Below are 26,855 nucleotides of genomic sequence, written 5' to 3'. Positions count from 1 at the left end.
ACAGTTCTCAGCTTCCCCTGTGCTTATCTCACAAGGATTTTCTTCTCCTGGGATGGGACTCACACAGTTCATTATCAGTGCTGGCCTGTTGATAAAGCACAGAAAACCTCTCCTCCCCCAAAAGCTCCTATGTTAAATTGAATAGCATATTGCCTTGGGACACAACCACCTTATTCTGTCTAAGAATGAACACACTAGAAAAGCAACTCAAGGACCAAAGTCCTAACATGGAACTCTCTCTGTCCCATTTCAGGTATGCTAGCGACCTAACGCTGTGCAAATGAATCCCTGCCATGCTTCCCCTATGCAGCTTGCCCATGCTATCAGATACCAGCTCTGCATCTTTTCCATGAGCACCCCATTGCCACCTCTCTCCTAGCAACTCCATTAATACACACCCTGGTGTCACCTCAGCAGTCAGTGGCCTGTCCCCCAGCAGTAGAAAAAATCCCAAGTACAACTCCTCTTATTTTTCAAAGGTTTGCTCAGCTCAGAGTGTCTGGCCATTAGCATTGCAAGAAAGGAGATCACCTGCTGTGGCAGGCAATGTCCTCACCTCTTTCACTTTTCAGGAGCTTGTGAAGGTGATTGGCTCCAGAAAGGTTAAGCAAAGGGAGAAAAGCCCCAGGACCAGGCAGCAGCCACTGATGACTACAGTCTGAGGGAGCTCAGTGCTGCTTTTCCAGCACCCCCTGTAGCTCTGCCCGTTGTTACACAGGTGATTACAACACATCTCCAAGCAAACGGCAGGCAAGCCTATTAAAAGCCATTACTTGGTCTTGAAGAGAAGTAATTAGAATGAGCTCCAAATAGCACCAGTACGTGGGCAGCCACCGTGGCGTGACAGGGGGGTGCTGCCATCACTGTGGGCTGCATTCAAGCTGCTGACCACCTGTAAGTAGCAGCTAGAGAGTAATTACTAGTCATTAATAATCCGTAAGCTTGGTGTCCCATGATTCATCTAAGGAGTCCCAAGTGCCTGGCAGAGCACTAAACCTCACAGCTGTAAGGAAGATAAATACTGTGTTCTCAGGATTATTTTGTTGTTAGGAAAACTAAGGCACATAGATGTCATGGTCAGCATTACAAGGAATCACTCAAAATTTGAGGGTAATCAGACCTCCCGAGCTTTAACAAACCCATCAGACTAAGAGTGATCACCCCAAAAGGGATGCACAGAATAAGGAACCCACATACTCCTCATTTCAAAGGCTGCCGTTTAAAATTCCAGCTGCTATGCCTTGTTCAAAGTCACACTGTAACTCAAGGGTGGGAACTTGAAAGGATCCAGAAGTTCTGTCTTCTAAAATGACCATCAGCTCATAGTTTGTGACATTTTTGGCTGCACAGCAGCATATTAATCTCAGTTTTATGGAAAAGAAAAAGGCAAAAAGGCTCTCATATTTTTGTACAACAGCCTGCTTCCAGTCCCCTTCCCCAGGAAAGGGCTTTACATGTACAAACTGCAGGGTAGTACTACTAAGGCATTGCTTTTCTCTAAGTAAAGTCCCGTAGGTATACAAGGGGATGGTGACAGCAAAATCCAGTCTACACTCTCCCTCTCTGCTGCAGCTACAAAATTTTCAGTGACAATAAGGAGAGATCACGTTTTAAGTCTTTCAAATAAATGATCGATTCTGCCTGAGGGGAAAAATGTTGGGTTTTTAGTCAAGGCTTTTGGTAAACTGAGCCTCTGAGAATTTCCTGAATCAATCAGTATGTGCTGAGAAGCAAAATGGAACAGAATTGCGGAAAGCAGCAACTAACAGACCAAAGCACCTCCCCTTTCTCTCTGCACATACCGGGGCTTTCAGTGTTGACCTGCTGCCACCGGTAACAGCCCACTTTTGAACTATGAGGCCAAGGGGAGGAGCTTGAAACTTACCTTTTGCAGAGACCACTGACAACCTGCCCTACCAGCTACTGTGGTTTGTTTGTATGAAATATTTCAAGATAGCCAGACACTATTATTTCCCAAACTCCCACTTTTACATCAGCTGCTGCAAGCTCAGAACCAAGCTCAGAAGGACACCAACACAGTGATGGGAAAGTCTTCAAGGAAATCTGAACATCTTGAGCAACACACAGCCCCATCAGGCCATATAGATACTCTGACATACTCCCTGAGGCCGGATGAGCAGTGTCCCCACCTCAGAACTGTCAATCCATTTCTTGGGCCAAAAGAGTGACTGCTGGTCCTCTAAGACATAATTTCTGAGGAAGAAGAGAAGAATAACAGCCTAGCTCTAAGGGCTCCATCACTGCAGCAGTAGCACAAATGCCTGTGAAGGCTTCACCTTTGTATATTCCAGCAAGGCAGAAAGCCCATCAATCCACCATAGAGCCACTAGGCCTTTTTCATCGCTTCACTCCTCTGCTGATGCTGTCGGAGAGCTCAGCAAAACTCCATGCCACAAATAACAGCCTAGCTGCTAATGATGGGGTAGAGCTAAGTGTGTTTATCCCTTGTTGCCCCATCCTGGTGCAACACAGAAATTCCTGCTAGAGGTGACCTGAGGAAGTCAAGTGAGCAAGATCCTGTGACCCTGTACTGAGGTATTTGCCAAACTCATAAATTTCAGTGGTGGTGCTATGATACGACCTCTAATGGAAACCGAGAGGAGGAGCTGCCTGTAAGAGCCAAGCAAAACACTGTGGGCACACAAGGAGAAGGAGCACCAGAGCTTGTGCTTGGCTGGTTTTCTTTAAATAGGCAGTTCCAAAAAGCTCCTGTGATTTTCACAAGGATTAATACAGTCCTATTAATACAGTCCTGCCTAATACTGATGAATCATCCATCCTGAGATCCTTTTCTTGGTAAGTTCATGGAAGACATGAGCCAGGGCAGGGGAACTCTCAGAGCTTCAGCCAGCTCTGCAACAAGGCTATAGGCCAGAGCATGATGCCACCAGCAGCTCAGGTCCTGCAGCATGAGAGGAACAGGGTAAGGAGGCTGGGGACCAACCCATTGCTCCCAAAGACAGGACTGCAGGGAACCAGTCTGTCTCATCAAGGGGAGGGGCATGCAAACAAGAACTAAGAGAGAAAATGAGGAAGAAACCACAAAAGGACACAGGTAAGGAAAAGAGCAGGATGCGGAATGGCAACAGGACCATGATGAAGGAAGACAAATGGATGGATGGACAGCAGACCTGCTCATGCAGAGGAAAGGACAACAGAAACCCCTTGCAGCTGTCAGCCCTGTATTGCTGCACACAGGCTTCAGCCCATATTTCTACTGCAAGGTTCTCACAAACACTCTGGAATGGGCCTCCCCACATGAGTCAAAAATATACAAACAGTGACTTTTTTTAACTTCACTTCATGATGGGAATGGGTAAGAAGTCATGATTTACAAATCTGGGATAGCAATGCTGCCTTTGCTGTATGGTTTGCAGATCCAAAGAAGAGGCCTGCGTTGTGGGGGAAGATGCTGAACAGCTGTCAAAAAGTGTAACAGGCTTTTGCTTCTCTGTGACAAAGCCAGATATATTGGTGAATATACCAAAACCAACAAAACTATCAGAAGGTTTTTCTACAAGTATTCTTCAGGTTTCTGAGGGAGAGAAAAGCTCCCAAATCACTGTATTAATTTTCAAATGATGAAAAAGTTACACTTTTCAAAAGAGTTTCTAAAGATAATTTTAATGTGAAAAATATATATATATCTATATATATTAAAAAAATCAATTTTCATCTTCCCCCTGTACCTAAATCCTTGTAAAAAATATTTTTCTCCATGTCCTGTGGATGTTCTCTTCTCCCTAATGAGTATTTTCATTATGCAGAAAAAAGTGGCTTGCTATCATTTCATCCAATGGCTGCAAAAAGGAATATATGCCCAACCGAAGCAGTAAAAATAGAAAATGAAAACTTTTTTTAGAATGGAGGTAAACTTGAAACAGAAATTCAGAAATGTAACTTCAGTGAATCTTGTTCCAGTGGGAAACAACCTATATCTCTTGTAATCCCTGGAAGTATAAAGGAAATAATTTGATTCTGGGAACTTCAAATTTAGGAATTTTCCAAGTTATGAATCCAAATGTCACTCCCAAAACAGAGCTAAATTGTGTTCCTTTTGCTTTCTAAGCTCTAAGTTTTCCTGGACAATCAAGACAGTTATGAAATGACTTTAAAACAAAAAAGTCACACTTAGGCCTCACCAAGAACTCTTTCCCCTGTTCCTCCACCCCAATCCTTCAAAACCACACAAACCAAAGCAACCTCTCACTCCAACATCACCACACAGTCCCTGGCCTCTGGATGGCACAGTCTGGAAGAACACCATGCACCAAGGCATGTCAGGCTGAACATTCATGTCTCCCCAAGCCCAAGCTAAATCCTCTGACCGCTGCCAGCACAGCTGGACAAGGAGTGACCTTGTCCTGTCTGGGCTGAGGCAAGCAGAGCTGTGGCCTTGCTCCTGGGGCTGCCAGAGCTCCAAGCTCTCCGTGCTGCTGGTCACTCCCAGCACTGACCTGATCTCCCAGTTCTTCAGCCACAAAGATGAGTGTGCACACGTGTCTATCCTCACATTTACTTACATGCACATACAGGTGTATTTATACACATCCCCCAACAAAAACCTAACTTACAAGGAGTCAATTAGCTACTGAGGGAGTGCTACTAGAGAAGTTACCCAAAGAATAAATAATAAACTTGCTCCTCTCTGTGCTAGTTTTCTCCATGAAATATAGGCCTGTGATGTCGTCTTTTTTTTAACAGCAGAAAGTTGTCTAGTTATTTTCTTGTTTCACTTTCAATACTCTTCAGCCTCAGTTAATTTTGCAGGCCAGGGAACACAGACGATTCTATGATTCCACTGGATCTGGCTCAATAGGATTCTTTCCACCCTATTTCCCAGATGTACATTTGATTTTTCTTATGTTATCCCCAATACAATAATCCTTCAGCTTGCTGTTTTACATTGCCTCTTTTCAGCCCCTTTTTCTCCCCTCAGCAGAGCTGGAAGGCGAGGAACTGAGGATCCCTGTTCTCAGCCAGCCCCCTGTCTGTTTCTTGACCATGCTGGCTAACAGAAGCTCTGTTGTGCTCTGCACCAATAGAAATGACCCAGCCAAGGGAGTGAAAGGCAGAGGATAGATTCATATTATACAATGTTAGTGCTATCAAAATACAGCTGGACCTAAAGAGCCTATTCAGAAGCTCTAGATCGTGCTTAAAAAGTAAATAAGGTGTCTCATGCACAGCTGCCTTAAAAATGCAGCTTAGTAAAACATTTAAGACCATTTTACAAAGTAGTATAAAAAGCTGGGTTTGTTCTCTTAGTTTCCTTATGTGCCAAAAGAAAAATGGAAGAGATTAAACTTTAAATACTGATGCAGTATGTTTGGTTAATGACTAGACAAATGGCATAACAATATTTTACCAAAAGCAAGAGGCATGCAACTTACTGCCCTAGCTGATGCAAATTAGAGCTACTTTGAAAGTCTGTCATTAGGTGTGAAAGCTACCCAGGCAAACAAGCCTGGGTGTCTGCACCAGTTCTATCCCCAAAAAAGCACTTTATGGACCCTATTGCTGTAACTCTATAATACCTGAGAGCCAAGGTGATTAAATGTATGGACTCTGCCCACAGGGGAGAGAAAGATGCTGTTGTGTCTGCTTAGTCCTCATGTTACAAAGAAGCATTGCAGAAAGCAAAACCTTGATGGTGAAACAGCTCAAAGCAGCAGCACTCAATTCTTAGGGAGTTGTCCCCTCAGAATAACAAAATAGAGACAATCATAACAGTGCCAGGCTCACACGGGGAAACTGAGAGCTCTGAACTAAGCTATTGCCAGTGACCCAGGGACAGTACACAGACATCTTTGTGGCTCTGAAAAGCACAAACTCCCTGCTTCCTCCCAGGAGGAATCTACTCCTGACCTACTTTTGGCCAATAGACTTCACCAAGGCAGGAGATACTCCCTGCCTATGTATAGGAGATGACTGAGAAATGCGTCTGCACAGAATTCAACACCAACTTGTTCTCAATTAACCTTGCCATAATTTGTGTTTTCATCATCTGTACCACTCATGATTTCTCAATCATTGAAATCCGTTATTAAATCCAAGAAACATTAAAAATTTTTAGCTTTTAGCTTTCAAATACTAGTGCATTTGAGACACCTTACCTTATCCCCTGGCTGTGGTCTCATAAGGGAGACTTGGTCATAGCCTCGTCGAACCAAAGCCCACAGTGCATCAAGTTTACCCTGCAATTAAAAAAAAAAAGAATATATGAGCAAGAAGTGTGGTGAAAATAGCATGAGATTAAACTACAGGTGGATTGGTATAGGTTTTCTGTATTAAGCTGTCTGCACACACACTGGTCCTGTACCCTTGCTCTCTGTCACTGTTTATCTGGACAACCAGAAGAACCCCAGTGGGGTAACAAATGCGCAACATGCAGTGAGCCAAATACCCTATGTGCAGTGAGGATGAGAGTAGTTTAATGTGAACAAATCCCTTAAGAGGCACAATTAGACAGGTGTCACTTGTTACAAAAGGCAGAACAAAAGTACAGTACAGATGGGAAGAGAACTGAAGTATGGATAAACAACTACAAGAATACCTACCTAGGCAGGCTATAAAAATTCACAGATGCTTTCCAGACAAATTCAAGCACTGTTTAATTGATCTATGAGTAAGGAGGGGGGGAGGAACTCATTCCACAAAGCACTGTTTTGGGACATGGCCATAGATTCCTGGGATGAGCATGGTATGCTGCAGCCTTGACTATGCCAGCCCTCCACCTTCCTTCTCTGTAAGCAGAGATAACAGTTCTTCCCTTCCTTTAGGGTTGTGTGAGGATACATACATTAAAAGACATTGAAACACCAGATATTATAATGACAGGGGAGAATTGGGGATGAAAATATAGAGACTGCATGACTTGCCCAAAAATCAAACACTACTGTCTTGTGGCTGAACTAGGGAGAAACAGAGCTGGATCCCAACCCAAGCCCTTAGCCACAATGCAGTCAAAGCAAGGACTCTGCACTTTATCTGATCCTCTTCTAGACTGCCTTGAGATGGCACAAAACAGCATCTGCCCTCCCTAAGGTTCAAGAGATCTGCTGTTGCAACCCAAGCAAGAGTACCCAAAAAGACAGTGTGAGCTGAGGAAAGGAAGAACTCTGTTCATACCCTCTACTCTTCTCAAAAAAGTATGGCAACACAGTGCCAAGTGAAACGCGTGTTCCAAAACCAGGCAAAGGTGAGGATTAATGGCCACTTTTCCAAATAGGCTCTGCTGAAAGAAAGGCTGTGCTAAGGAAGTGGGATCTTACATGAGGATCTTCCATGGGAAGTATCTTACATGACATGAGAGGCTTGGTAAAAGGGAAGGTCAGACACATTACCTTGATTGGAGTGTACCATTTTTGCTGGGAAGGTGGTTTTCTCACATGGGGCTTCTTCGGCTTGGGTTCCCATGGCTCATACTCCTGTTCTGGCAACTTGATAATAGCATTTTTGGGTTTTTCCAATTTTGCTCCTTCCTCTGTTGACCCCTTGTCTCCCCATCGCACCTGATGTCAGGAGAGCACACTGTAAGAAGACACTTCAACAGTCCCCACCAGCAGCTGGTTTCCCAGATATTGATTCTAGTTCCTATCAGATGACCAAGTGCTACCAGGAATAAAGTCAAATTTATGAAAGCACCAAACTCCCACCATAATCAGAAATACACATTTAAGAATAAAATAGTCTCACTCAAAAACTGCTGAAACTACCAGCCTTTGCACATTCCAGTCATCTGCACATCCCACATCTAAGATGTGGGAATTCACAGCATCTGGGGCAGATGAGAATCATTAAGGTTGGTAGGACCTCTAAGATGATTGAGTTAACCCACAGCACCACTAAACTGCATCTCAAGTGCCACATCCACATACCTTTTCAACACTTCCAGGGATGGTGATTCCATCACTTCCCTGGACAGCCTTTGCAACTCCTAACCACCCTTTCACTGAAGAAATTTTTCCCAGTATCTAATATTCTAATATCTGATTTTGTTGTTGGACTTAGCTCAAGCAGAAAAGTGACTCTGCATTCAAGAGCAATATATGATCCATGGTATCACTGTCAGTATACATTCTCAGCATCAAGATTAAAATTCTTCCAAGGAAAATGGTTAAGAATATTAAGATGCAATACTTCATCTGCAGTCTTGCAGAAACTTTCTGAGAAGCCTTCTCTTACATAGAAACCAGGCACTGCATAGACAGCACCCTCAAATATAAAGCCAGTGTAGCATTCCCTGAATTTCCTCTGACAAGAGAACTGGATGCAACTGCACCAAAGGGTTTGATTCACTAAGTTAAAACTTCTTTTGGTGCTTATCTCATTTCTTAACCTGCAAATTTTCTCTGGCTCATAATGATAGATTGATTTAATTATTCATGCAAATAGCAGTTTGATGCCTGTTACTTGGACAGCAGGTGCAAATTAGGTGGACAAGCCCTGATTAAATCCCAGTCTCCAGTCCTCTTCAAAAATCACATAAAAACATAGTGGTACAATTTTAATTAAATGTGCTGGGGTTTATAACACTAACAATAAGCCAAATACCTCCATCCTCTTAATCCCACCAACACCTCGACCTCCATAGTAAGATGCATCCACAGTTGGCCACTTCTTCTTTGGCAATCCATCTTCATCATCTGAGTCCTGTGGGAAAGACAGGGAGATATTACTGCTGTTCTCACATAAAAAGCATAAACTGTGGGAAACAGCTGAACATCCTATGGTCCAATCCTTGGATACCTGGCTTTGCGTGTTATGCTTATTTGCTGACAAAAATCAAAAAAGTCTCTTGTCTCTGCAGCTGCAATTTTAACTGGGGAAGCCAGAGAGGATTGCCTATTCCTCTCTCCAGGCTGCTTTTGTTCAGTCAAATATGCATTGAGCTCCAAAATCCGTACTGATCTGTAAGGAAAGGCAAAGTGCAGATGAATTGTACACTATACTGGCTTGCCACTGTGCTATGCAGAAAATGTAGTGATGAGTTAGCCCAAAGAAATAATTCATTAATTGCACTGTTAGAACTTAATGTCATCAACAGAGGAAAGAAAAGCAACCACTGTTGAGTTTTCTAACATGTGCATCAGACCTTTTTGTCAGGGCAGCTCTAACCAGTTATTCTACATTATTTGATGCTTTGTGCAGTCTGGCTCAGGCTGTACAATTTGGAATACAGTTCAGACAGAAGCATCTAACAATTGTCAGGGAGATCAGAACCAGAGCAATTATAAAGACTGAAGATTATTTTTCTGGAACATGTGAGTGCCTGAATCAGGAATTAACTTTAGGTTCATTCTTCTGTTCTTGCTTAACTAAAAGCTGGCAAATAGTTCTGGTTTAGCAAGACATCTTTACATCTCGAGCCAAGAGAAGTAACTGGGATTTCTCAGACTCTGTATTATTACACTAAGTTGAGGCATCTGAAAGTCACAGCCTGACACTCTCCAAGTACACACACAGCTGAGCAAAGGGCACAACAAGCCTCCTACAGTATTTTCTTCATTCCTCAGATAACTGTACCTCATGCTGATATGCAGATGTGCATGCCACTCTTGGACTGGCCATGCACAGGGTTCTCTGCTACTCCTCATTAGCACAGGTATGTTTCTAGAAACATTACTTTTTAACTTACTTTTTAATTAAAAAAACAAAAAAACCAAGTGAAATCCTAATACTATAGAGAGACATAAATTACTGTTACATGACTAGATGGCATTTTCTCAAAATTGCCCTACATGTTCCTGTTGGAAAGTAAAAGGAATTAAGAGCCCAAAAGACAATAATAGCTTTTTAAAACCAGACTTTAATTTTTGTTTGTTTGTATTTACCTCTTAGGTTATGCCTTTGAGAAAGGTATTTCCATAAGTTATTCAGTGACATGTGGTCTCTCAGCTACAGTTCAATGGGTCAGTTCCTCCAATAAATTCTTTAGTATGGCCAGGCAAGACTAGAGTTGAAATTCGCATTACGCAGTAAGGGGAGTTTGGGTTTGGGTTTTTTATGGTTGTGGTTTGACTTTGGTTTACCTTTTTATTTTGTCCCTGTTATTTTGTTTTTATCCTAAATTGGGGAAATCAACATACAATGAAGGTGTTGTGGTTTGGTGTTGGGTTTGGTGCTGTTTCAGTTAGCTTTTTTTGAGAGTACAAGTACACAAATTTTATCCCATTTCATGCCACATCTAAACCAGTACCCAGTGAACTACAGCAGCATTTAAAATTCATTCATATTTGATTTCACTGTGAACCTGAGTATTAGATGAGATCCTCTGTCTCTTCCATGCAATGTAACGCAGATTTCAAGTGTTCCTGTCTAACAGCTCTTACTGCTGGCAAGCCTGACTCCAACAGGACAGAGTCAATAGTAACAGCTGATACTTTTCCAGTTGATAAAGGATTTATACCAAATGTCCCCTAGACTGAACATACAGCTAAACAACATTAACAGCTACCACATAGAAATCTAATGCTCATGCTTTGGAACAACATTTACACACCTATATTCAGTTTAACAGTAGCAATATCACACTGTATCAGCTAAAGGGCAGGTCACCATACCTAGGGAGCCAAGAACTAAATATAATGAAATCCATTACACAGTTACAATTATTACAATGCACGATTAGGACAATCCATACTGGATGGAGACAAGGCCAAGAAAAGGGAATGGATAACATCTGTGTTCTGTGTTATTCCTGGAGGCTTAGATCAGTTCATTCTCTTTGATTGCATTTAAAATTGCAAAGCATCTGCAACTTCTGCAGGGGTGTGATGCTCTCTGAAACACCCTTCAAATGCAGCATGGCTGCAACTGCAGGCTTTGTGATAGTGCTAATCACACTAACCCCAGCATGAATTCTGGTGTGCATTCTGAAGTTAAATTGTCACAGCACTGCTGTTCAGGACAAGTAACAGGATCACATACACACTAACAGTGGCCCCTAGCAACCTCAAAACAACAGCTGTGGTTGCCTCCTTACATTCACACCAAGTTACAGCAAGTTAGCAGTAAACTATAAGCTTCTCTTGTGGGTTAGGCAAGTATTTTTCATCATCTAACTGTCTGCCTAGGAGAGAAATTAAGGCAGGCATAAGTTGTCTCTGGAGGTGCTTTTATTTACTACTACTATTTTCAAGAAATTAGTATGGTGAAATGATGAGGTCAGGGTCAGTGAGCTACTGTCCCCAAAAGAGCTAAATACAACCCTGTCTCCAACAGCTCAAAACCTAAATGGAGAAAGGCTAAATGTCCTTCCAAAGGTCACTCTGCAGAAGAGCCACAGCCACGGCAGGCTTTTGTCTCCTCTCCTGCAGCAAAGCCACAAGAATGTGGCCTTTGCTGTCCTTTTTTCCAGCTGCCAGACTGTTCCTTACTGCCAATCTGGGCTAAGCTCCTGCTGAGAACAATGGCAGCTTCACTGGAGGAGGGACAACTGTCAGCACAGCTCGAGAAGCAAAAATTTGCTTACACACCTGTTTGATGCAGAGCAGAAAGAACAAAATACCTTAGGAACTGTTGGTCTGTGGATTTTTGAGTTATGCAACTGTTTTTACCCTGGATGGAAGCAGTACATAAAGAGGCCAGAAGGCAGAAATAACTGTCCTGACCCAGAGGGCTTCCTCTCACAGCCTTCAAGGTATCATTAAGACACCTACAGGGCTGACATTCCTGGGCAGCACAGCACACTACAGTGGCTGCAGACAGTGCCACAGCTCAAAAATAACACACTTACAGGCTCTGGAGGCGGTGGTGGAGGTGGCTCCTTGATCACCTGGAATAAACAAACAATGGAGAAATCTGAGACAATGGTAGGGTTCATCCATCTCAATACTATGTCTTCTCTGATTTCTTGCCCAGATCACAAATGAGTCACCCTGCTTCATTCCCCCACATTCAATCCTCTCATCAGCCCCACTGCTTTTCAGCAGGCATAAAATAACCCAGATGAGACGCTAAATCATTTGCATTGAACTGTTTGATTAGCCAGGGAGTGCTCTAGAGTAAGCAACCCTGGCAGTTCTGCCTGAAAAATACCATATAACTACCAAGTTAATGCAAAGATATTTGCTCAGAATCTGCAGCTCCTCTGAATAAATTAAAGAAATCCCAACCAACAAAATGCAAAAAAAACCCTAACTTGTCTTTAAAGAGGACTGTAACAGCTTATGCACACATCAGTAAATCAATTCCATTACACGTTTATACAGCAGGTTTCAAAGCTGGTCTAAAGGAGGTCTTGATACCTACAGAAACTTGAGTCACATCCACGAGCTTATTTAAAATTCTCATTCAATGTAAAAATCACATAGGCATTGAAACAGTCAAAAACCCAGACTAGAGTAATTTCAACAAGCACTTTAAGCAAATTGTTGCGTAAGGGCTTTATTAATATGGCAGCATTTTTCTTAAGTAAGGTTAACCACCCACTCCAACACTTTAACTCTGTGCTTTGGCAGAGAATAGATGAAACCAAGTCAATAGAATGAAAAAACTATACTTACCACTGTGCAGCAAAGGGGCCAAAACCACCACAGAAGAGCCAGAGCCAGCAGCAGAAAGAGAATCAGAAGAGCAATGAAAAGGATGGTCCCAGTCAGCTGCAAGCAAGATGATAATTTCTCAGTTACCTTTGTATGTCTCAAAGAAGGCAGGAGTCCTAAAGTTACACATTTAGAGTCAGCTTTCCCTCACTATGAGGTCTTGGGTAGATTGTGCAGTCAATCACTATTATCATTAGGATCACATCAGTATCTGAAGTCACAAAACCAGGGAAGCATTTCCTCTTTGCAGTGTGTATAATTTATGTATGAATTTATGGTATGTTTATTGCCCACTAGATTCAAGAAGGTTAAACTTGTATACAACCCATTCTGTGCTGGTAAGTCCCTTAGTACTGTCTGAATGGCATTGCATAACCACAGACTCCCAGGTGTACAGAAAAACCCTTCATTCCTAGAGATGCAGAATATGCAAATGCTGATATTTAAAGAATGGGAATATTGGAGCTCAGACATTATGGGTAACTGTTCACATGTCAGTATCATAGCACAGAGCACAACTTGCTTAGTGCATCAGCTCCCAAGCCTGCCTGTGCTGCCTCTTGACTCAAACTGCTCACACAACTTTTGCCTGAGTGATTATGCAAACCAGTCAATACTGCTGTTTGTTCTTGGTATGCTTCTTAGGGCTGTTTTACCTATTTTTAATGAGATACTGTAATCATTATCTTAAACATTTCTGATTCTTCTATCCACTGATCTATCTGCAACTCTGGGGATGCAGAGCTAAGGGTCTATACCTTCAAAATCAAAACTAAATTTTATTTAAAATTACTAGGAAAAAAAATAAATCAAGTGTTACCACTTGAAATTAGCTTTTCAGAGCAACTAGGCAATCAAAGAGAATCACAGCTCTGATTTTTCTGTGTAATCTTGATGGATCCTTTGCACTTGCAGCATTTCATGTTAGTGCATTCAGAAGAGATATTAATTCCCTATTGCTCTGATGACTACAGGAATCAGGTTTTCATATGCTGCTTGATTCCTGCAGGACATACAGAGCATGTGGCTTTTGGAAAGTAAACATTTGTTTCACATGGGCAGTGGCATGCTGAGACATGTCCTATCCTTGGACTGTACTGGGTTCTGGAAGGATATTAACATTAACACTGGTGTTTCAGCTATTTTTTTTTTTTTTTTTTATATATATATATATATATACTGGGAAAAGAAACCTCTTCAATGGTAGATTTTCAAAATTTGAGAAGAGGTTCAATTTGCCAGCAACAGGGGTATCAGGGGACAGGCAAAACTGAGCAGCAAACTAGAGGAAAGCCTGGGGCTAGGAAGATGAGAAAAGAGCTTGAAGAAAGGTCTGTCAGTCAGGCTGAGGAAAGAGTTGTCTAGAGAGGAAGCTGTAAGAGATTTTCAAAGGATAGGTGGGAGGATAAGGGAAAGAAACCAAATTCCAAAAGTGATTTCTGTATCCATAAAGTCCATGAGATTCACCTTATTAAATCTGGAACTACCTGCTGAATTTCCATGACACCAGAAACTGATGCTTAGCTTCTTCTTACAACAGGGATTCCCTTCACTGTTCTAAGTGCATTTGTTTTCCCCTCAGACAATGAAAAGGCTGAGGGCGGAAAGTACCAGCTGGTAAGAGCTTTGCAAAGTCTGAGTGAGATCCCAAATGACCGACTTAGGTGGTACCTAGTTTTCTCAGGCCAGTTCTAGAGCTGTCAGCACTGACACGTTCAATATGGGACTAACACAAACAGAGCTCCTATTCCATGCTTTTAGGAAGGTAATCCAGTATCCCATATCTGTGTCACAGCATCACCATCCCTGCACTGCTCTGTGGCTTTTTGTCATAGACGCAACAAACTGACTTGTTTTAGGATATGCTGTTTAGCTCATGTTCATTCGGCCAGGGAGCAGCTGGACTGCTCCAACATGTGCCAGACTCCCTGCTCAAAACAAGTCCTGTTAGAGGACACAGTACCCAGCTGCAGTTCAGTGCTAAGCCCCCCTCTTTGGTCCTCCCATGGCCCCATGTACAACTAATGCATCTGGAAAGCAGATAGTTGAAGAGAAATGAATTCCCAGTGAAGTCAGTTTGCTGAGAAAGGGCTGAGTAAAAATCAAGCATACCTTTAAGAAGTATTGCTGCACTCCTTAAAAACAAATCCAAGCACAGTATGGCAATGCAGTACCACTACTACTATTACTCCAAACACACATTACCACCTTGTTTTGTAGTCTTTGTTCCCAGGCATCGCTTTTCCCGTGCTGACTGCACATACAAATTGCTGAGACGTTTGCCAGCCTTAGCTCGGGGGCTACTGGCAGCAAGAAACTAAAGAGTCTTCTTTTAATGATTTTAATGATACAAAGCACCATAGTGAAGCTGGACTTTGAGAAGAAAATAGCAGACTTCATGCAGCTGAACAGAAATAAGCACAGGGATCACACAGAGGCTTTTGGATTATAGTGAAGATACTTACTGTACAGAAAGGACAGAAGGACCAGCTGGGGAGGAGAGCTGAGCAGGCCAGCTGACTGCCACCCACAGAAAAGGAAATAGGAGAGGAAAGGAAATGGAGGGAGTCTCTAAAACGAGAAGAGTGAAATGCATGAAATTAAGACAAAGTTGGAAACTGAACTGCCAACCTCCCTGCTTATGGAACACAACAGGAGTGAGACTGTTTTTGTATCAGCTGCAAATCAGGCTTCCTGCCCCCTTCACATTCAATCTGCAAGAGGCTGGTCAAAAACTGTCAGATTGACATGACTGGAGATTGGATTCCTCTTTTTTATCCTAAGGCTACCAAAAGGAAAAGCTTCCTTCATCCATGCTCTGGCCTTTAGGAACCCTGGGCTGAGACTTCAATCTTCATCAGAAATAGATTACATATGGGTAACTAAATGCACCAGTTAACACTTGTGTTTCACTGCAGACTTGAAAGGTTTTATTGTACCTGAGGTAAAAGAGTGGAGTAAAATGTGAAAATATCAGTCCTCAGTATGGAAAATTTGGAAGAAAGTTTTGGCAAAATAGAAATAATCCCATAAAGAAGCAAACACATCTCTACTTAATTGAGTCCCTGTAACCCAGACTGTTCCAGCATTCTGGTGTGATATTTCCCACCTTCATTGCTGAAAACATCAGAAAATTAGATTTACAAGTTCCAGTCACCTCTATTCCTGCCCTTCTGTTCTTCAGCTGTCAAAATGGCCAACAATGATTACAAACCAATATGACAGCATTTGGCATAGGCTATAAAAGTCCTTTTGACACTAATAACAATAAAGCTCAAGTTTGATGCAAACTGCTATCAGGTACTTCAGCCAACTTGGTTTAGACCACAAGCACAAGGTCACATATTTAATTACTGTACTTGCTTGCACCAGCTACAGGCACTGCCTATTTTTACACCACAGCAGGGAACACATCTGCTTATCTATTAGTCAGTTTCTTAATTTTGCTTATTTGATTCCAAAAATCAGATTTTGATAAAGGATCACTTCTAGCTGTTTATCCCTTACATTCCACCTGGTCTTTTTGACTGTGTGATGCAGGACAGGCATCACTGTCCTTTTCCTCTGTGGCCTTTCCAGATACAAGTCCTAACAGTTGTATCTTTCACCCCAGATCCCATCAGAGACCCCAAGGCTCAGAGTGTTGCTCCCTGGTGCTCCTTCCATCATTTTCTCAGATGTCCTTCTGATAAGATCCTAGTTTTGAGGATCTCTCTCCTGGTGTAGGAATGGACAGGGTGCCTTTTATTGTAATTTTTTACTCAGAAAATCTATCATGATCTATCCATCATCAACAACAATTTGATCTTGAGTTGCCCTGGTTATTTTCCCAAGAGCTGCTAGGATCCAGTCAATAGCAGTGATGCAGAAGCTGCAGAGAGCTCATGCTCACTCAAGAAGGCTTTTCTTAAGAACCACCATTTCTTTCCAAGGTCTCATGGTTCCTCTGTCAAGCCCCATTGGAATTACTTACACAATGAGTGCTGGTGATGCTGACAGAGCTGGAGATGAATGTTAGCCCGTTGTTCATGCTGACTTGTAGGAAAACCACCCTAGAGCACAAAACAGATACATTTATTTTTAGTGTCATCTTTACACCCATTGTTACCTTTACTCTGTTTTAGCCACTGGTTTATGAGCATGCATGGATAGCATATCCTGTTGAGTCAGGGCATTTTCATGCCCTCAGGCACTTACCTGCATTTGACTCCCTGCCCAGGAGCCACCCTTTTCATGTTACCTTTATTGAGCTGGGACATTTGCTCTTTATTAAAAAACCCCCATCCCATCTGGGGCTAAGGGCACTAGGACAGTGAGTCATAACAGAATGCCTCAGAAAATAGCAACGCTACTGGAGTTAGCATGAGAAACTTTAAGACTTTTTTATTTATTTAAAGAAACCCTTCTGCCAATGAGTCAGAATGTCTTCTTTTGTATCAAGCAAATCCAGAACACCTGCACTGAGACCAAGAAGGGTAAACACACTGAAATGCCAGTGAAATTCAAGAAGAATCTTCCCTAGCCATTCTGCAATATCAGAGAAAGAGTCCAAGGGAGAAAAAAAAATTAAGTGATAATAAAAAAATGACAAAACCTCACCAAATTAATTTCCTTCACCCACAAATACAGAAGGGGAGGGAGGCATTCACTCTTAGCCCCAGTACAATATTTAAGCACCCACAAGATCACCTAGGGAAAAGGAGACATTGTGCCATGTCTCCCAGAAGTCTACAGGATTAAAAAGGCTGAAAAATATCAACACTAGACACAGCAGAGCTAAGTACAGGAAGCAACATACACAATAGCAGCAAAGGAATTCGAATCAAGCATCTCCTTTCCACCAAAATTAAAAGTTTGTCTTGAATTTAATTAGCTTTTGGTCTGAAAAAACAGGATATAGGAAGAGAGGAGGGATCACCATTCTGTGATTCTATGAAATGGGGCCATGGCCCAAGAAGACCTTTGGTTAAACTGTGCTGAAGACCCAACATTAAATAGAGCTATGTGGCTCCTACTAGGAAAAGATTTGGCACAAAGGAGATGGGTGCAATATGACACACACACACAAATTTATTAGCTTGACACTTTGGGCAAAATCCTGAGCCTTTGGCTCAGTAATGACATCCTCACCCAGAAGTCCACTCTCTCTTGACACATGCTGGAAAGCAATACTCACTGTCCAGCATCTTCTATCACTGGGGCAGGGCAGAGTAAGTATGTATCATGAACAAAAGTCGGCTTTTCATCTGAAAAGAAATTATTAAAACTATCAGGGGTGAAAAAATAAGTTGTTCCAAGCAGGCCATCCCCTTGAGAAGCACTGACACCAATGACAGCCACAGATGAACTCAGTATATTGGCAAGTACCAATACTCCCCAATAGTGCTGATTACAAATCCAAGTATAGAATAACCATTCATATTGATGACAACATGATGCTATCAGGCTAGAGATATCACAGCTAAGAACTGGAAGTTTATCTCTGTTCCTGACAGCAGTGATCAGCATTTGGAATTCAGCTTTGAGATCTATTCATCATGTCTATCATAAAATTACATGCAACCTCTACTCACACTGAATACTCTGACCCCTCAAGTTACTCAAGGGCTCAAAAGTTTAGGGTTCAATTTTTGCCAGCCTATGTCCAAACACACAGAGAAAAGACTCCAAGGCTGCACTGTCTGAGCCCAGGAAAAAGGAAGGAGAGAGAAGGGGTGGAGCTGAAATGGAAAAATACTGGGGCAAAAAAAACCCAAACCCAAGTGATGGTTGGTCATTTACAGGGAACAGGCACAGAGGGGCCATGACTGATGTTAGCATGAAGACCTGCTCTGCACTAGCTGCTTCTCCTGGACCCAACCTCCCCCCTGTGGCAGCATCATCTGTAAACAGCCCATGCTTCTAAGGGTTTGGTGCAGGCAAAGTCAAACACAAGGGTATACATGTCTTCCCACCTCCTTGGACTCCACTGCTCCAGGAATCAGCAGTGTTAATCCTGTTGCTTTCAGAAGTCACATCCAGAAAGCCAAGTCCTGTGAATACAGGCAGGAGGCCCAGCAGGAATCCTGCACTGCCACTCCACCGAAAGTGTGTAAGCTGAAGCACAAGAGCACACACACCACTCCAGTGACTATAGCTTAGCTCTGAATGGCCAGCAAAGCAACTGTGGTGCCAGCCTGGAGAAAGACTGGTCTACAAGAGGCAAACCCAAGGGAGTTATGGGCTGATAAAAGCTGCCATCTTATTTATACTTTAGAGGCTTGTTTAGTCTTTTTATCTAGGAAAAAAATTAACTCAAGCAACAACAGATGTAAGAGTTGTTCCTTCATGCTTCAAGCACACCTGAAGACAGAACTAATTTCCCTGCCTTGGCAGAGATGAGGGCATGGAAATCAGTGATATGTTTTAGGGCCAGCCTGAGGGGAAAAAAAGCCAGCATAGATCAGCATGTCATCAGAACAGCTGTTGAAAACCTAACCCAAGGAAAACACAGCATGGAGTTGGAACGGAATCAGACAAGTTTCCCTCCTGTGTATTTCCAGGCTCAGGTCAGCACTTACTGTGTGAAGTCCAGTCAAGGTGCTAATGACTGGGGACAAGGAAGAAAAAGCAAAACGTCTGTCTAGCTGATAAACCACAAAAACCAAATCCTGGTTAAAGCATATCTGTAAGTGGCATAAATGCAAGACCACCAGAGCTGATTGACTGCAGTGTCGACATAGACAACTGGGATGGGAAATGAAGGAGCAATTCATGTGCTCCCTCTGGTAAGTGAATTCACTGCTAGGAAAGGCACCAGTCTAGCCACGACAGAATATGAAAGCCTCTACTGTGCTCAGGCCACAAGGGTAGCATATATGAAAGAGGAGCAGAGCTCCCCTCCCCACACCATGCTTCACTCTGCCAGACACACACAGCTTCTCAGGAATGAGAGAGGACTGCTGAGAAACTGGACATTCCATCTTTTTTTGGCCACTCAGTCCTTTGCCTTGCTGCTGAGACAGCAGATGAAGGACCCTGTTCAGCACAGCAATGACAGCGAGTTTCCATGTTACAGAGTCACTGCAATGGGACCAACACCTGGTGTCAGAGAGGAACAGAGCATGCCTGGGAGGCCTGGCTTTATGGCAATTGTCTTCTAAGTTGGTGAATAAAAACTCTGAAAACACCACCATAGGATGAAGATAGCACTATTTCTTTTTACTGGTGATGAACAAGGGAATAGGAGGCAATTTTAAGTTTCCATCTTAAAACCTGATCCCCAGTCCTCTCTTGCTGTATGCAGCACCCGTGTGCATCACTACAACGGTGCCAAGGTCACGGTGCAGCATCATGCCCCGTGCGAGCGCTCACAACACAATGCCCGCAGGTCACTGCATTGAATAAGGATGAATTTCAAGCTTCCTTTGAGTTCACACCTCTACCCCAGCTCCCTCTCACATCTGCTGCAAGGACTCCCCTTAACATGGATGAGAGCTGGCCTGTGTCCTGTGAGGTGACACAGCCACAGGGGTCACTGCAATCCACCAGCCTGCAAACTTACTGATCGTGAGGCTGTCATTGAGCTTGAAGCTGCAGAGTACCTGGTCGATATTTCTTGCATGATAAAAGCCGTTGCCTCTTACCACAACTTGAAAGGACTCTGTAAGTGAAAATACAGAAGATTTATGAGAAATAACTCAAATAAAGCATTTCTGTTCAGAGTGACATGAATTAAAACATGACAGTAGCTGTTCTCTGCCCTATGCTTGAAATAAAGCATTCACACTGACATTCCCTCTATTCAGCAGCAATGTCCAAAAGTGGCATTAGGGCTCCAGAGACTTCTCTTTGTTTCAAATCAGCTCCAACAAGTGTAACACAACTGCAAAGCCTTAAAGGTGCCACAGTAAAACTAAGTCTGACTTAACTGATGTTATCTCATGGTTCCTCCACGGTTTCTGGGGCAGACACCTTTGCTAACCACAAGTACCAGTCCTTCCACCTAATCTTCATGGCAGATGGCACAAGGCTTTCAGCAGCAGCTCTGTTCAGGCAGATGCTGACAGACAGAACTCCCCTCCTAAACCTCCTGTGACTCAGAGAGAAAGTTTTGCATCTGGTACAAACCTTGGGAAAAAACAGTGCTCCTGCCCATGCACCAACTGAGTCCATGCATAGCCCCACTAAAATCTGCTCTGCAGTGGAATATCCAAGGACCCAGGCACCACTGTTTTCTTTGTGCTCTTCTCCCACATCCCTGCCCCAGCAGCTGAAACCACCAGTGGCACAAGGAGAAACCTGCCACCACTTCTGTTGCTTTAGTCCTGATAGGGAAGGCACCTGAGATTTTTGACATTATTGTGATAAGAACTATGATTTGTTCATTCAAGCAGGAGAAGTATCATCAGGTTTGGGTTTTTTGGCAAACATTCCAACAGCCTTTTTACTGACAGAGCAGTTTTGCACTTGAGTAAAGCCAAATCTCTGTAAGAAGTGAGATGCCAACAGCACATGCCCTCCACTACTGATCATGTTGCAGTGCACTGAGCTTACTCACAAACCTAAAAAAGAACTCTCTTTATTGCCAGAGAGATCAGTAATGCCTGGCTGAGCATCTACTGGAACTAGAAACATGCAGGTGAAGGGAAGGGATAGAGACAGGTAGAGGTAGGATTGCTGAGTTTATGCCTATCATGAAAGCACCTGGTGTCACCATACCCAATACAGTTAGAGACAGAAAAGGTAACTCAAGGAAGAAAAGTAGAAAGAAATCTGGCTTTGTTTTCTCAGCTTCTCTCCAGCAAGCATTTAAAGTTATTCCTTAGTAACCTACATAGTTAACACTTCTCCTTGGAGCTCTAACAACACATCAGTTTGCTATTCTTCCCTCCCTTTTACTGTACACAGGTGAAGCCCAACACAGAGCCATAGTCCCCTTTCTGCTAGGTTAAGCCTGAACTGCCAAACTAGGCCCAAGATGCCCCAGGAAGGGAAGTGGCAAGGGAAACTTGGTACACAAAAAGCTATTGTGGCCACTACACTGACCACAGAGGTGATACCTTTAATGCAAGCAGGTGGAGAGACATGTTACAAATTTGTTCTGTCCCCAGCACGCTTTTGAAACTCCCTTTGACACTGCACACAAGCTGACAGCTGAGATCCCTGGCACACAGCAAGGGAAAGCACAGAAGTTGCACTTTCACGCATGAATCTCCCACTTTAACCAAATCCTCCACAGATGCTGTTCAGAGGCTCTCACACCAGCCTCTGAGCAGCATCTGAGGCCAGCCCAATACATGGGGAATAACAGCACAACACAGGACCAATTAATCTTCAAGTTTCACATAGAAAAATATGAATAAATTATACAGTACTCCACTAGTAGCAAGTAAAACCACAAAGAAGTCTACATGCATTGTCATTTATACTTTGATGAACATGCCAAAAAGGAGAGCAAAACAATGTTCGTAGGATTGAGGGGAGCAGTACACAATTTTTAGCAATGTAAGATTTGGCTTTTAGTAACATTCCATACAAGGCACTGCCATGTTATTTGTATGCTTTGGAGGGAGGAATCATTATTGGATAACGCTGCATGAGACCCAAAGGTGGTTGAAATACATTCAGCCTCATCTGCTGCCCTTCATCATCAAGCTACTGCAAGGCAACCTAGCACAAAGATGTGAGGTGCTTTAACTTTTCTGTACAGACAGCTTTTTGCCAAAACCACTCGCTCATTGCCATTCTCACTGCATTGAGGTCTAATGCAACTCCAGGTGATTTGGACTAGGGCATCGACAAATTACAATCAAGCACTGGAAATCCACACTGTGGGATATGCCCAGCCACTGCCCTGGAGGGATGTCTGCTGAGATAAAAGATTTTGCAATCGCCCAGCAGGACTCCCTGGAAAGGCAACTACTTTGGGTCATGGCGAGGAAAGGTAGACCCACAGTCCTTTGGGATACCCTATGCAGATCATTCTGTAACCCACTGGTCTGTCCCAGACCCTCTGTAATCCATTGGTCCCCTTGCTGATCCCCTGTATCCCTATAAAGGCAACCTCCCTCTCACACTCTGGTTTTCATCATGGTAACTTGCTCTAGAGCAGGGCTCTGAACTGACAAAAGCCACAAGGTAGATGGGAATCAAAGAAGATATTTTGGGAGGAGGAAAAGAAAATAGCTACTGGAGTGAATTTTGAAATGAAACGTGCTTAGGCACCTTGCTAAAGAAAGATGATAAAATTTGAGATCTCAATGAGCACACCAAGATCCAAATACAAAAATCCAGCATCAGAATTTGGCCTCTCTTTAATGGGAAGGGTTATACATCCTGGCTCTCACTGGGGGTGGTGGGCATTTCTTTAAACAAATGAAAATGAACTGTAGGGCAGATTCATCTGCTTCTTACTCCAATAAGAATCTTGAGTTACTCTTAGTCAGATTCATGCCTTGAGCCATTCCACATCTAACCCAGCTGATATACTGAGAATTATTCTTGATGAGCATCCCTTTTTTTGCCAGCAGAGCTGAGAGTCATGACCAGCCCTGAGGGCAGCTGGGCCTCTGCCCACCCACCAGAACTACCTGCCTGGGACCACACACTGCCAGACTTGCTTGTAGCCAGTCCAATTCACCATGGCTTGAACACCCAGCCAAGGTGATAATTTTTTTCCCCATCTCAATTTTATATTTTAGAAGAAGCTTGCTAAAACAAAACTGTACTTAAATTTTTCTTCCCCTTCTCATGAATTAATGGCCTTAAAAGGCAGCAATCACAAAAGCTTAGTTGGTAGCTGTTTCAGTGTCTTTAAAAAGATGCAGCAAGTAAGAAACTTTCAACACAAGACATCAAAGGTAAAAGCTACACCTAGAAGTTTAGTCTTGTCAGGACAGTTTACCTCTCCCGCCGTTCTTTTCACTGTGATGGCCACTCTGCACAGTCAGTTGTGAACACGCGATTGGGCAGTAACCTGTCCACCAACACAAGCTGACAATATACCAGACTTGCAGGGAAATGTAAACAGCTGGTACTGGGTTTGTTGTTGCTGTTCAGAAACCTGTCCCCTTGGTTGCTCTGGAGCATTAGCGTGCTCTGGATGATGGTCTGTTGAAATGGCTAATTCCATTTAATTTTGTGCTCTGGCCCTGGCTGCGTCCTTTTCTGCCTTAGTTACTGTCAGATCACAGATTGCAGCTTTTGACAAGACAGCGAAGGGAAAAAGGTCAGCACTGAAATAACCGGGCGGCGCTGGCAGCGAGATGGTAGATTGAGGCTGGTGTGCACTGGCTGTGCTGTCGGCTCCGCTTCTCTGACTCTGATGAGAAGCTGACTGCTTTCATCCACACCTGGTAGTTGATGTGGCCACTAGGATGCCACATCCAACAAAACCTTTCAATCACATCTGCGTACCATAAGCATAATCAAAGCAATGATGCTGTCAAATGGGATATGAGGCACCTCTGACGCTGCACTGATAGCCTGCTTACAGGCTGCATGTCTTGGTCACTTTAAATCAGAGGGAACACGAAGGACCCAACTACACCGCTCCACAACGGGGACAATGAATTTGCAGGGTCAAAAAGCATTAAACATCAGATAGCTGTCACAATACGACGAGATCAATTTGTAACTTGACTTGCCAGATAGCTTTGTCACAGAAAGCCAGAGTCCCAACTGGAATTGTCAACACACAGAAATTGTTCCATTAGCCTTTTACTAAACCTCTGGCAAGTCAAAAATGAAGCCAAGATCATCAGTAATCAATCACCAGTGCAGTAGTAACTACGAGAACACTTAAAAGGAGTGGCTCAGACCCTGCTTTAAGCCCTGATCATAACTTGTTTCCACTGAGCCATACAAACCCCGTATGATTTCAAACCAAATTGCAAAAATTATCAGCAATGCTAAATAAAGGCTAAACCAATTATCACCTCACTCAGGTAAGTTTCATACAAAAGTGTGGACAGACACACATTTCAGGGCTGTAAACAGATAAATATCTTTGCTGGAGAATGTGATAATATACTGCACTCTTTTCAGAGGTCTATTATTTTTCAATCATCATTTTGAAATGCAAATTTCTATTATGTATTTGAAAAACCAACCAGGCAAACAAACATTCCTAGCCCAAAAAGGCAAGGAATGGTGAATTTCTAGAAAATGTTACCTTCTAATTTTCAGCCAGTGGGTACATCCACCATGCAAGTGTATACATATGTTTTGATGTAGGTTTCAGTGGCTATGTATCTTAACACAATAATCATTATCAGTAAATTATATCAGTAATTACCTGTATTGAAAATGCATAAAAATTCTGATGTTAATGCAAAAAAATAGTGAAGCCTATGAAGTAAAGTCCAAATTAAGCACATTAAAAAAATAAACCACATTACATATAGAGTAACGCTAACTCTCCAGTGAACTGAACTCAAGATCTGGATTCACACTACCATGAAAAAAGTTTAATCCCAGGGGATTCCTTCCAGGAGACAGTGGTGCACACAGCTATACAGATGAACCTCCAGCTAAGTTGAATTAAGAGGGATAATAAAGGATAATAAATCTAAGCACAAATGTAAATATTTGTAACCTCATCCTATAAAACCTCTTGCAGGAGGTAATTTCAGCCGTGGCTTACAGGATAATAATAAATGCTATTACAGGCCTGATTCTTAGTGCTTAAGACCTTAATACTTTAAATACAACAGTATACAAACAGTGCACACCATGTAGAGCTGCAGCTCTGGCTTCCTCCCATTTTCAAGCTCTCTGCTGCTACTAACAAACCTTCAAGCACGTGGAGATTGGGCAGCAAAGCTTCACCATGTGCCAGCCCTTGCTTGGTCAACAGAACAACAGGGACAGAGCAAACCTCAGAATTTAGTGGGAAAGCATTCACTTAAAGCACTTTCACTTAAAGTGAAAGCACTACCTTGCTGAATCAGCAGCAACACACAGAAATTGATTCTGCCCAGTTTATATTCATTTTGCTTCCCACAAAGGCAATGAAAAACTTCTACAAATCCAAGTAAGGCAACAATATTTTTTGGGGTCTTTTTGTAAGGGCAAACTATTTTTAAAGAGTACTTGTGTAATTTTAATCACATTTGTCATAAAGTTGTTACCTAGCAAGCTTAGCAAAAATTGAAGTGGCTTGAACTCATTATCCTTTGGGAAAAAAAAAAAAAAAGAAATTCTACTCTTTTTGCTGAAATATATTAATTTTATTGAAAGAAATTTTTTTCTTCAGAATTTTTTTCTTAAATACTCCATAAAGATATTTTCAACATTCTATTTGAAAAAATTATTTCAAATTCAACTTTCCAATATTCTTAACATTGTTCCAAAGAATTGAAAGAATACTACTGAAATCCTTCCTATTGGAATGCTCACATTTTCATGTAGCTAAATGAATTTTTGTTTAACAGGATATCTTGCAATAAGCTTTGCACAAAAAATTGTTAGGTATACAATAATTAGGCAAAAATAGGAAAATATCATTATGAGATAAAAAGCTTTAAATGTCAAAGCTTTAAAACTGTTTTTTTAAATTCAACTCCACAATATTTTTAAAAGTAAAATCATTCCTTTAAATTTTCTACAGATGAGATTTTACATCTAGTCCACAATAATATACTTACGAATAATTCAAGAGACACAAGGATGTTTCATGTTAAATTGAAACATTCAGGGTAAGATCATATAGTGATTGACATGTGAAAATGAGGAGTGAACAATTTCTCTTCTGTGATACTAAATTTTTCATGAGTTTCATATTTTATCTGTTTTCAAGGTCAGCTTTCATGCATCATTGCCATTTTTTATGTGCTCCCTTTTACAGTGTACAAGGGAATGAACACAAGACACTAACACTAGAGCTAAATAACCATGCTGAAAACTGTACCTTGCAGCAAACTTACGGTGTCACTCTTACTCTGCTGCAATGGCTTCTACAGTAGATACAAACACAGCATGAGAATTGCTAACATAAACCAGAACAAATCCAAGTTAAATATACTAGATACGAAAGGCATGAAATTATCAACAACTCCTCTGGGTATCCTTCATGTTTACCATAAAGAAAAATGGTTCTTTCAGACAAGTAAAACATTAGCATTTCAGAAAACACAAGAGGTATCTTGGCCTATGCAGCAAATCATATTTGGTTTAATAAACCTTACATTTCTGTAAGTGTTTTGCAAAATCTTGTTCTAACTGCTGACAAGTCTTAGCAGATCCCAGGAATGCAGTTTTTCCAGAAATTTGTGAGATATTGCCTTTAGACCCTAAAACATCTCT

General features: G+C 42.2%; 1 protein-coding gene across 1 annotated transcript in view; it reads right to left on the bottom strand.

Moving 5' to 3' along the window:
* Positions 1 to 26,855, bottom strand: part of ANTXRL (ANTXR like) — a 58,238-nt gene that overhangs the window by 13,659 nt on the left and 17,724 nt on the right. Inside the window, exons 10-17 of the mRNA XM_032115628.1 lie at positions 20,113 to 20,211; positions 17,746 to 17,815; positions 16,543 to 16,621; positions 12,531 to 12,626; positions 11,762 to 11,800; positions 8,578 to 8,676; positions 7,368 to 7,535; positions 6,138 to 6,218 (exon numbers count right to left, since the gene is read on the bottom strand). Of these exons, the coding sequence (XP_031971519.1) occupies positions 6,138 to 6,218; positions 7,368 to 7,535; positions 8,578 to 8,676; positions 11,762 to 11,800; positions 12,531 to 12,626; positions 16,543 to 16,621; positions 17,746 to 17,815; positions 20,113 to 20,211 (731 nt within the window). The remainder of the gene's footprint in view (positions 1 to 6,137; positions 6,219 to 7,367; positions 7,536 to 8,577; positions 8,677 to 11,761; positions 11,801 to 12,530; positions 12,627 to 16,542; positions 16,622 to 17,745; positions 17,816 to 20,112; positions 20,212 to 26,855) is intronic.

Source organism: Corvus moneduloides, chromosome 8, assembly GCF_009650955.1.
Source record: "Corvus moneduloides isolate bCorMon1 chromosome 8, bCorMon1.pri, whole genome shotgun sequence".
Classification (NCBI taxonomy): Eukaryota; Metazoa; Chordata; class Aves; order Passeriformes; family Corvidae; genus Corvus; species Corvus moneduloides.
This window is presented reverse-complemented; position numbering and strand designations above follow the sequence as displayed.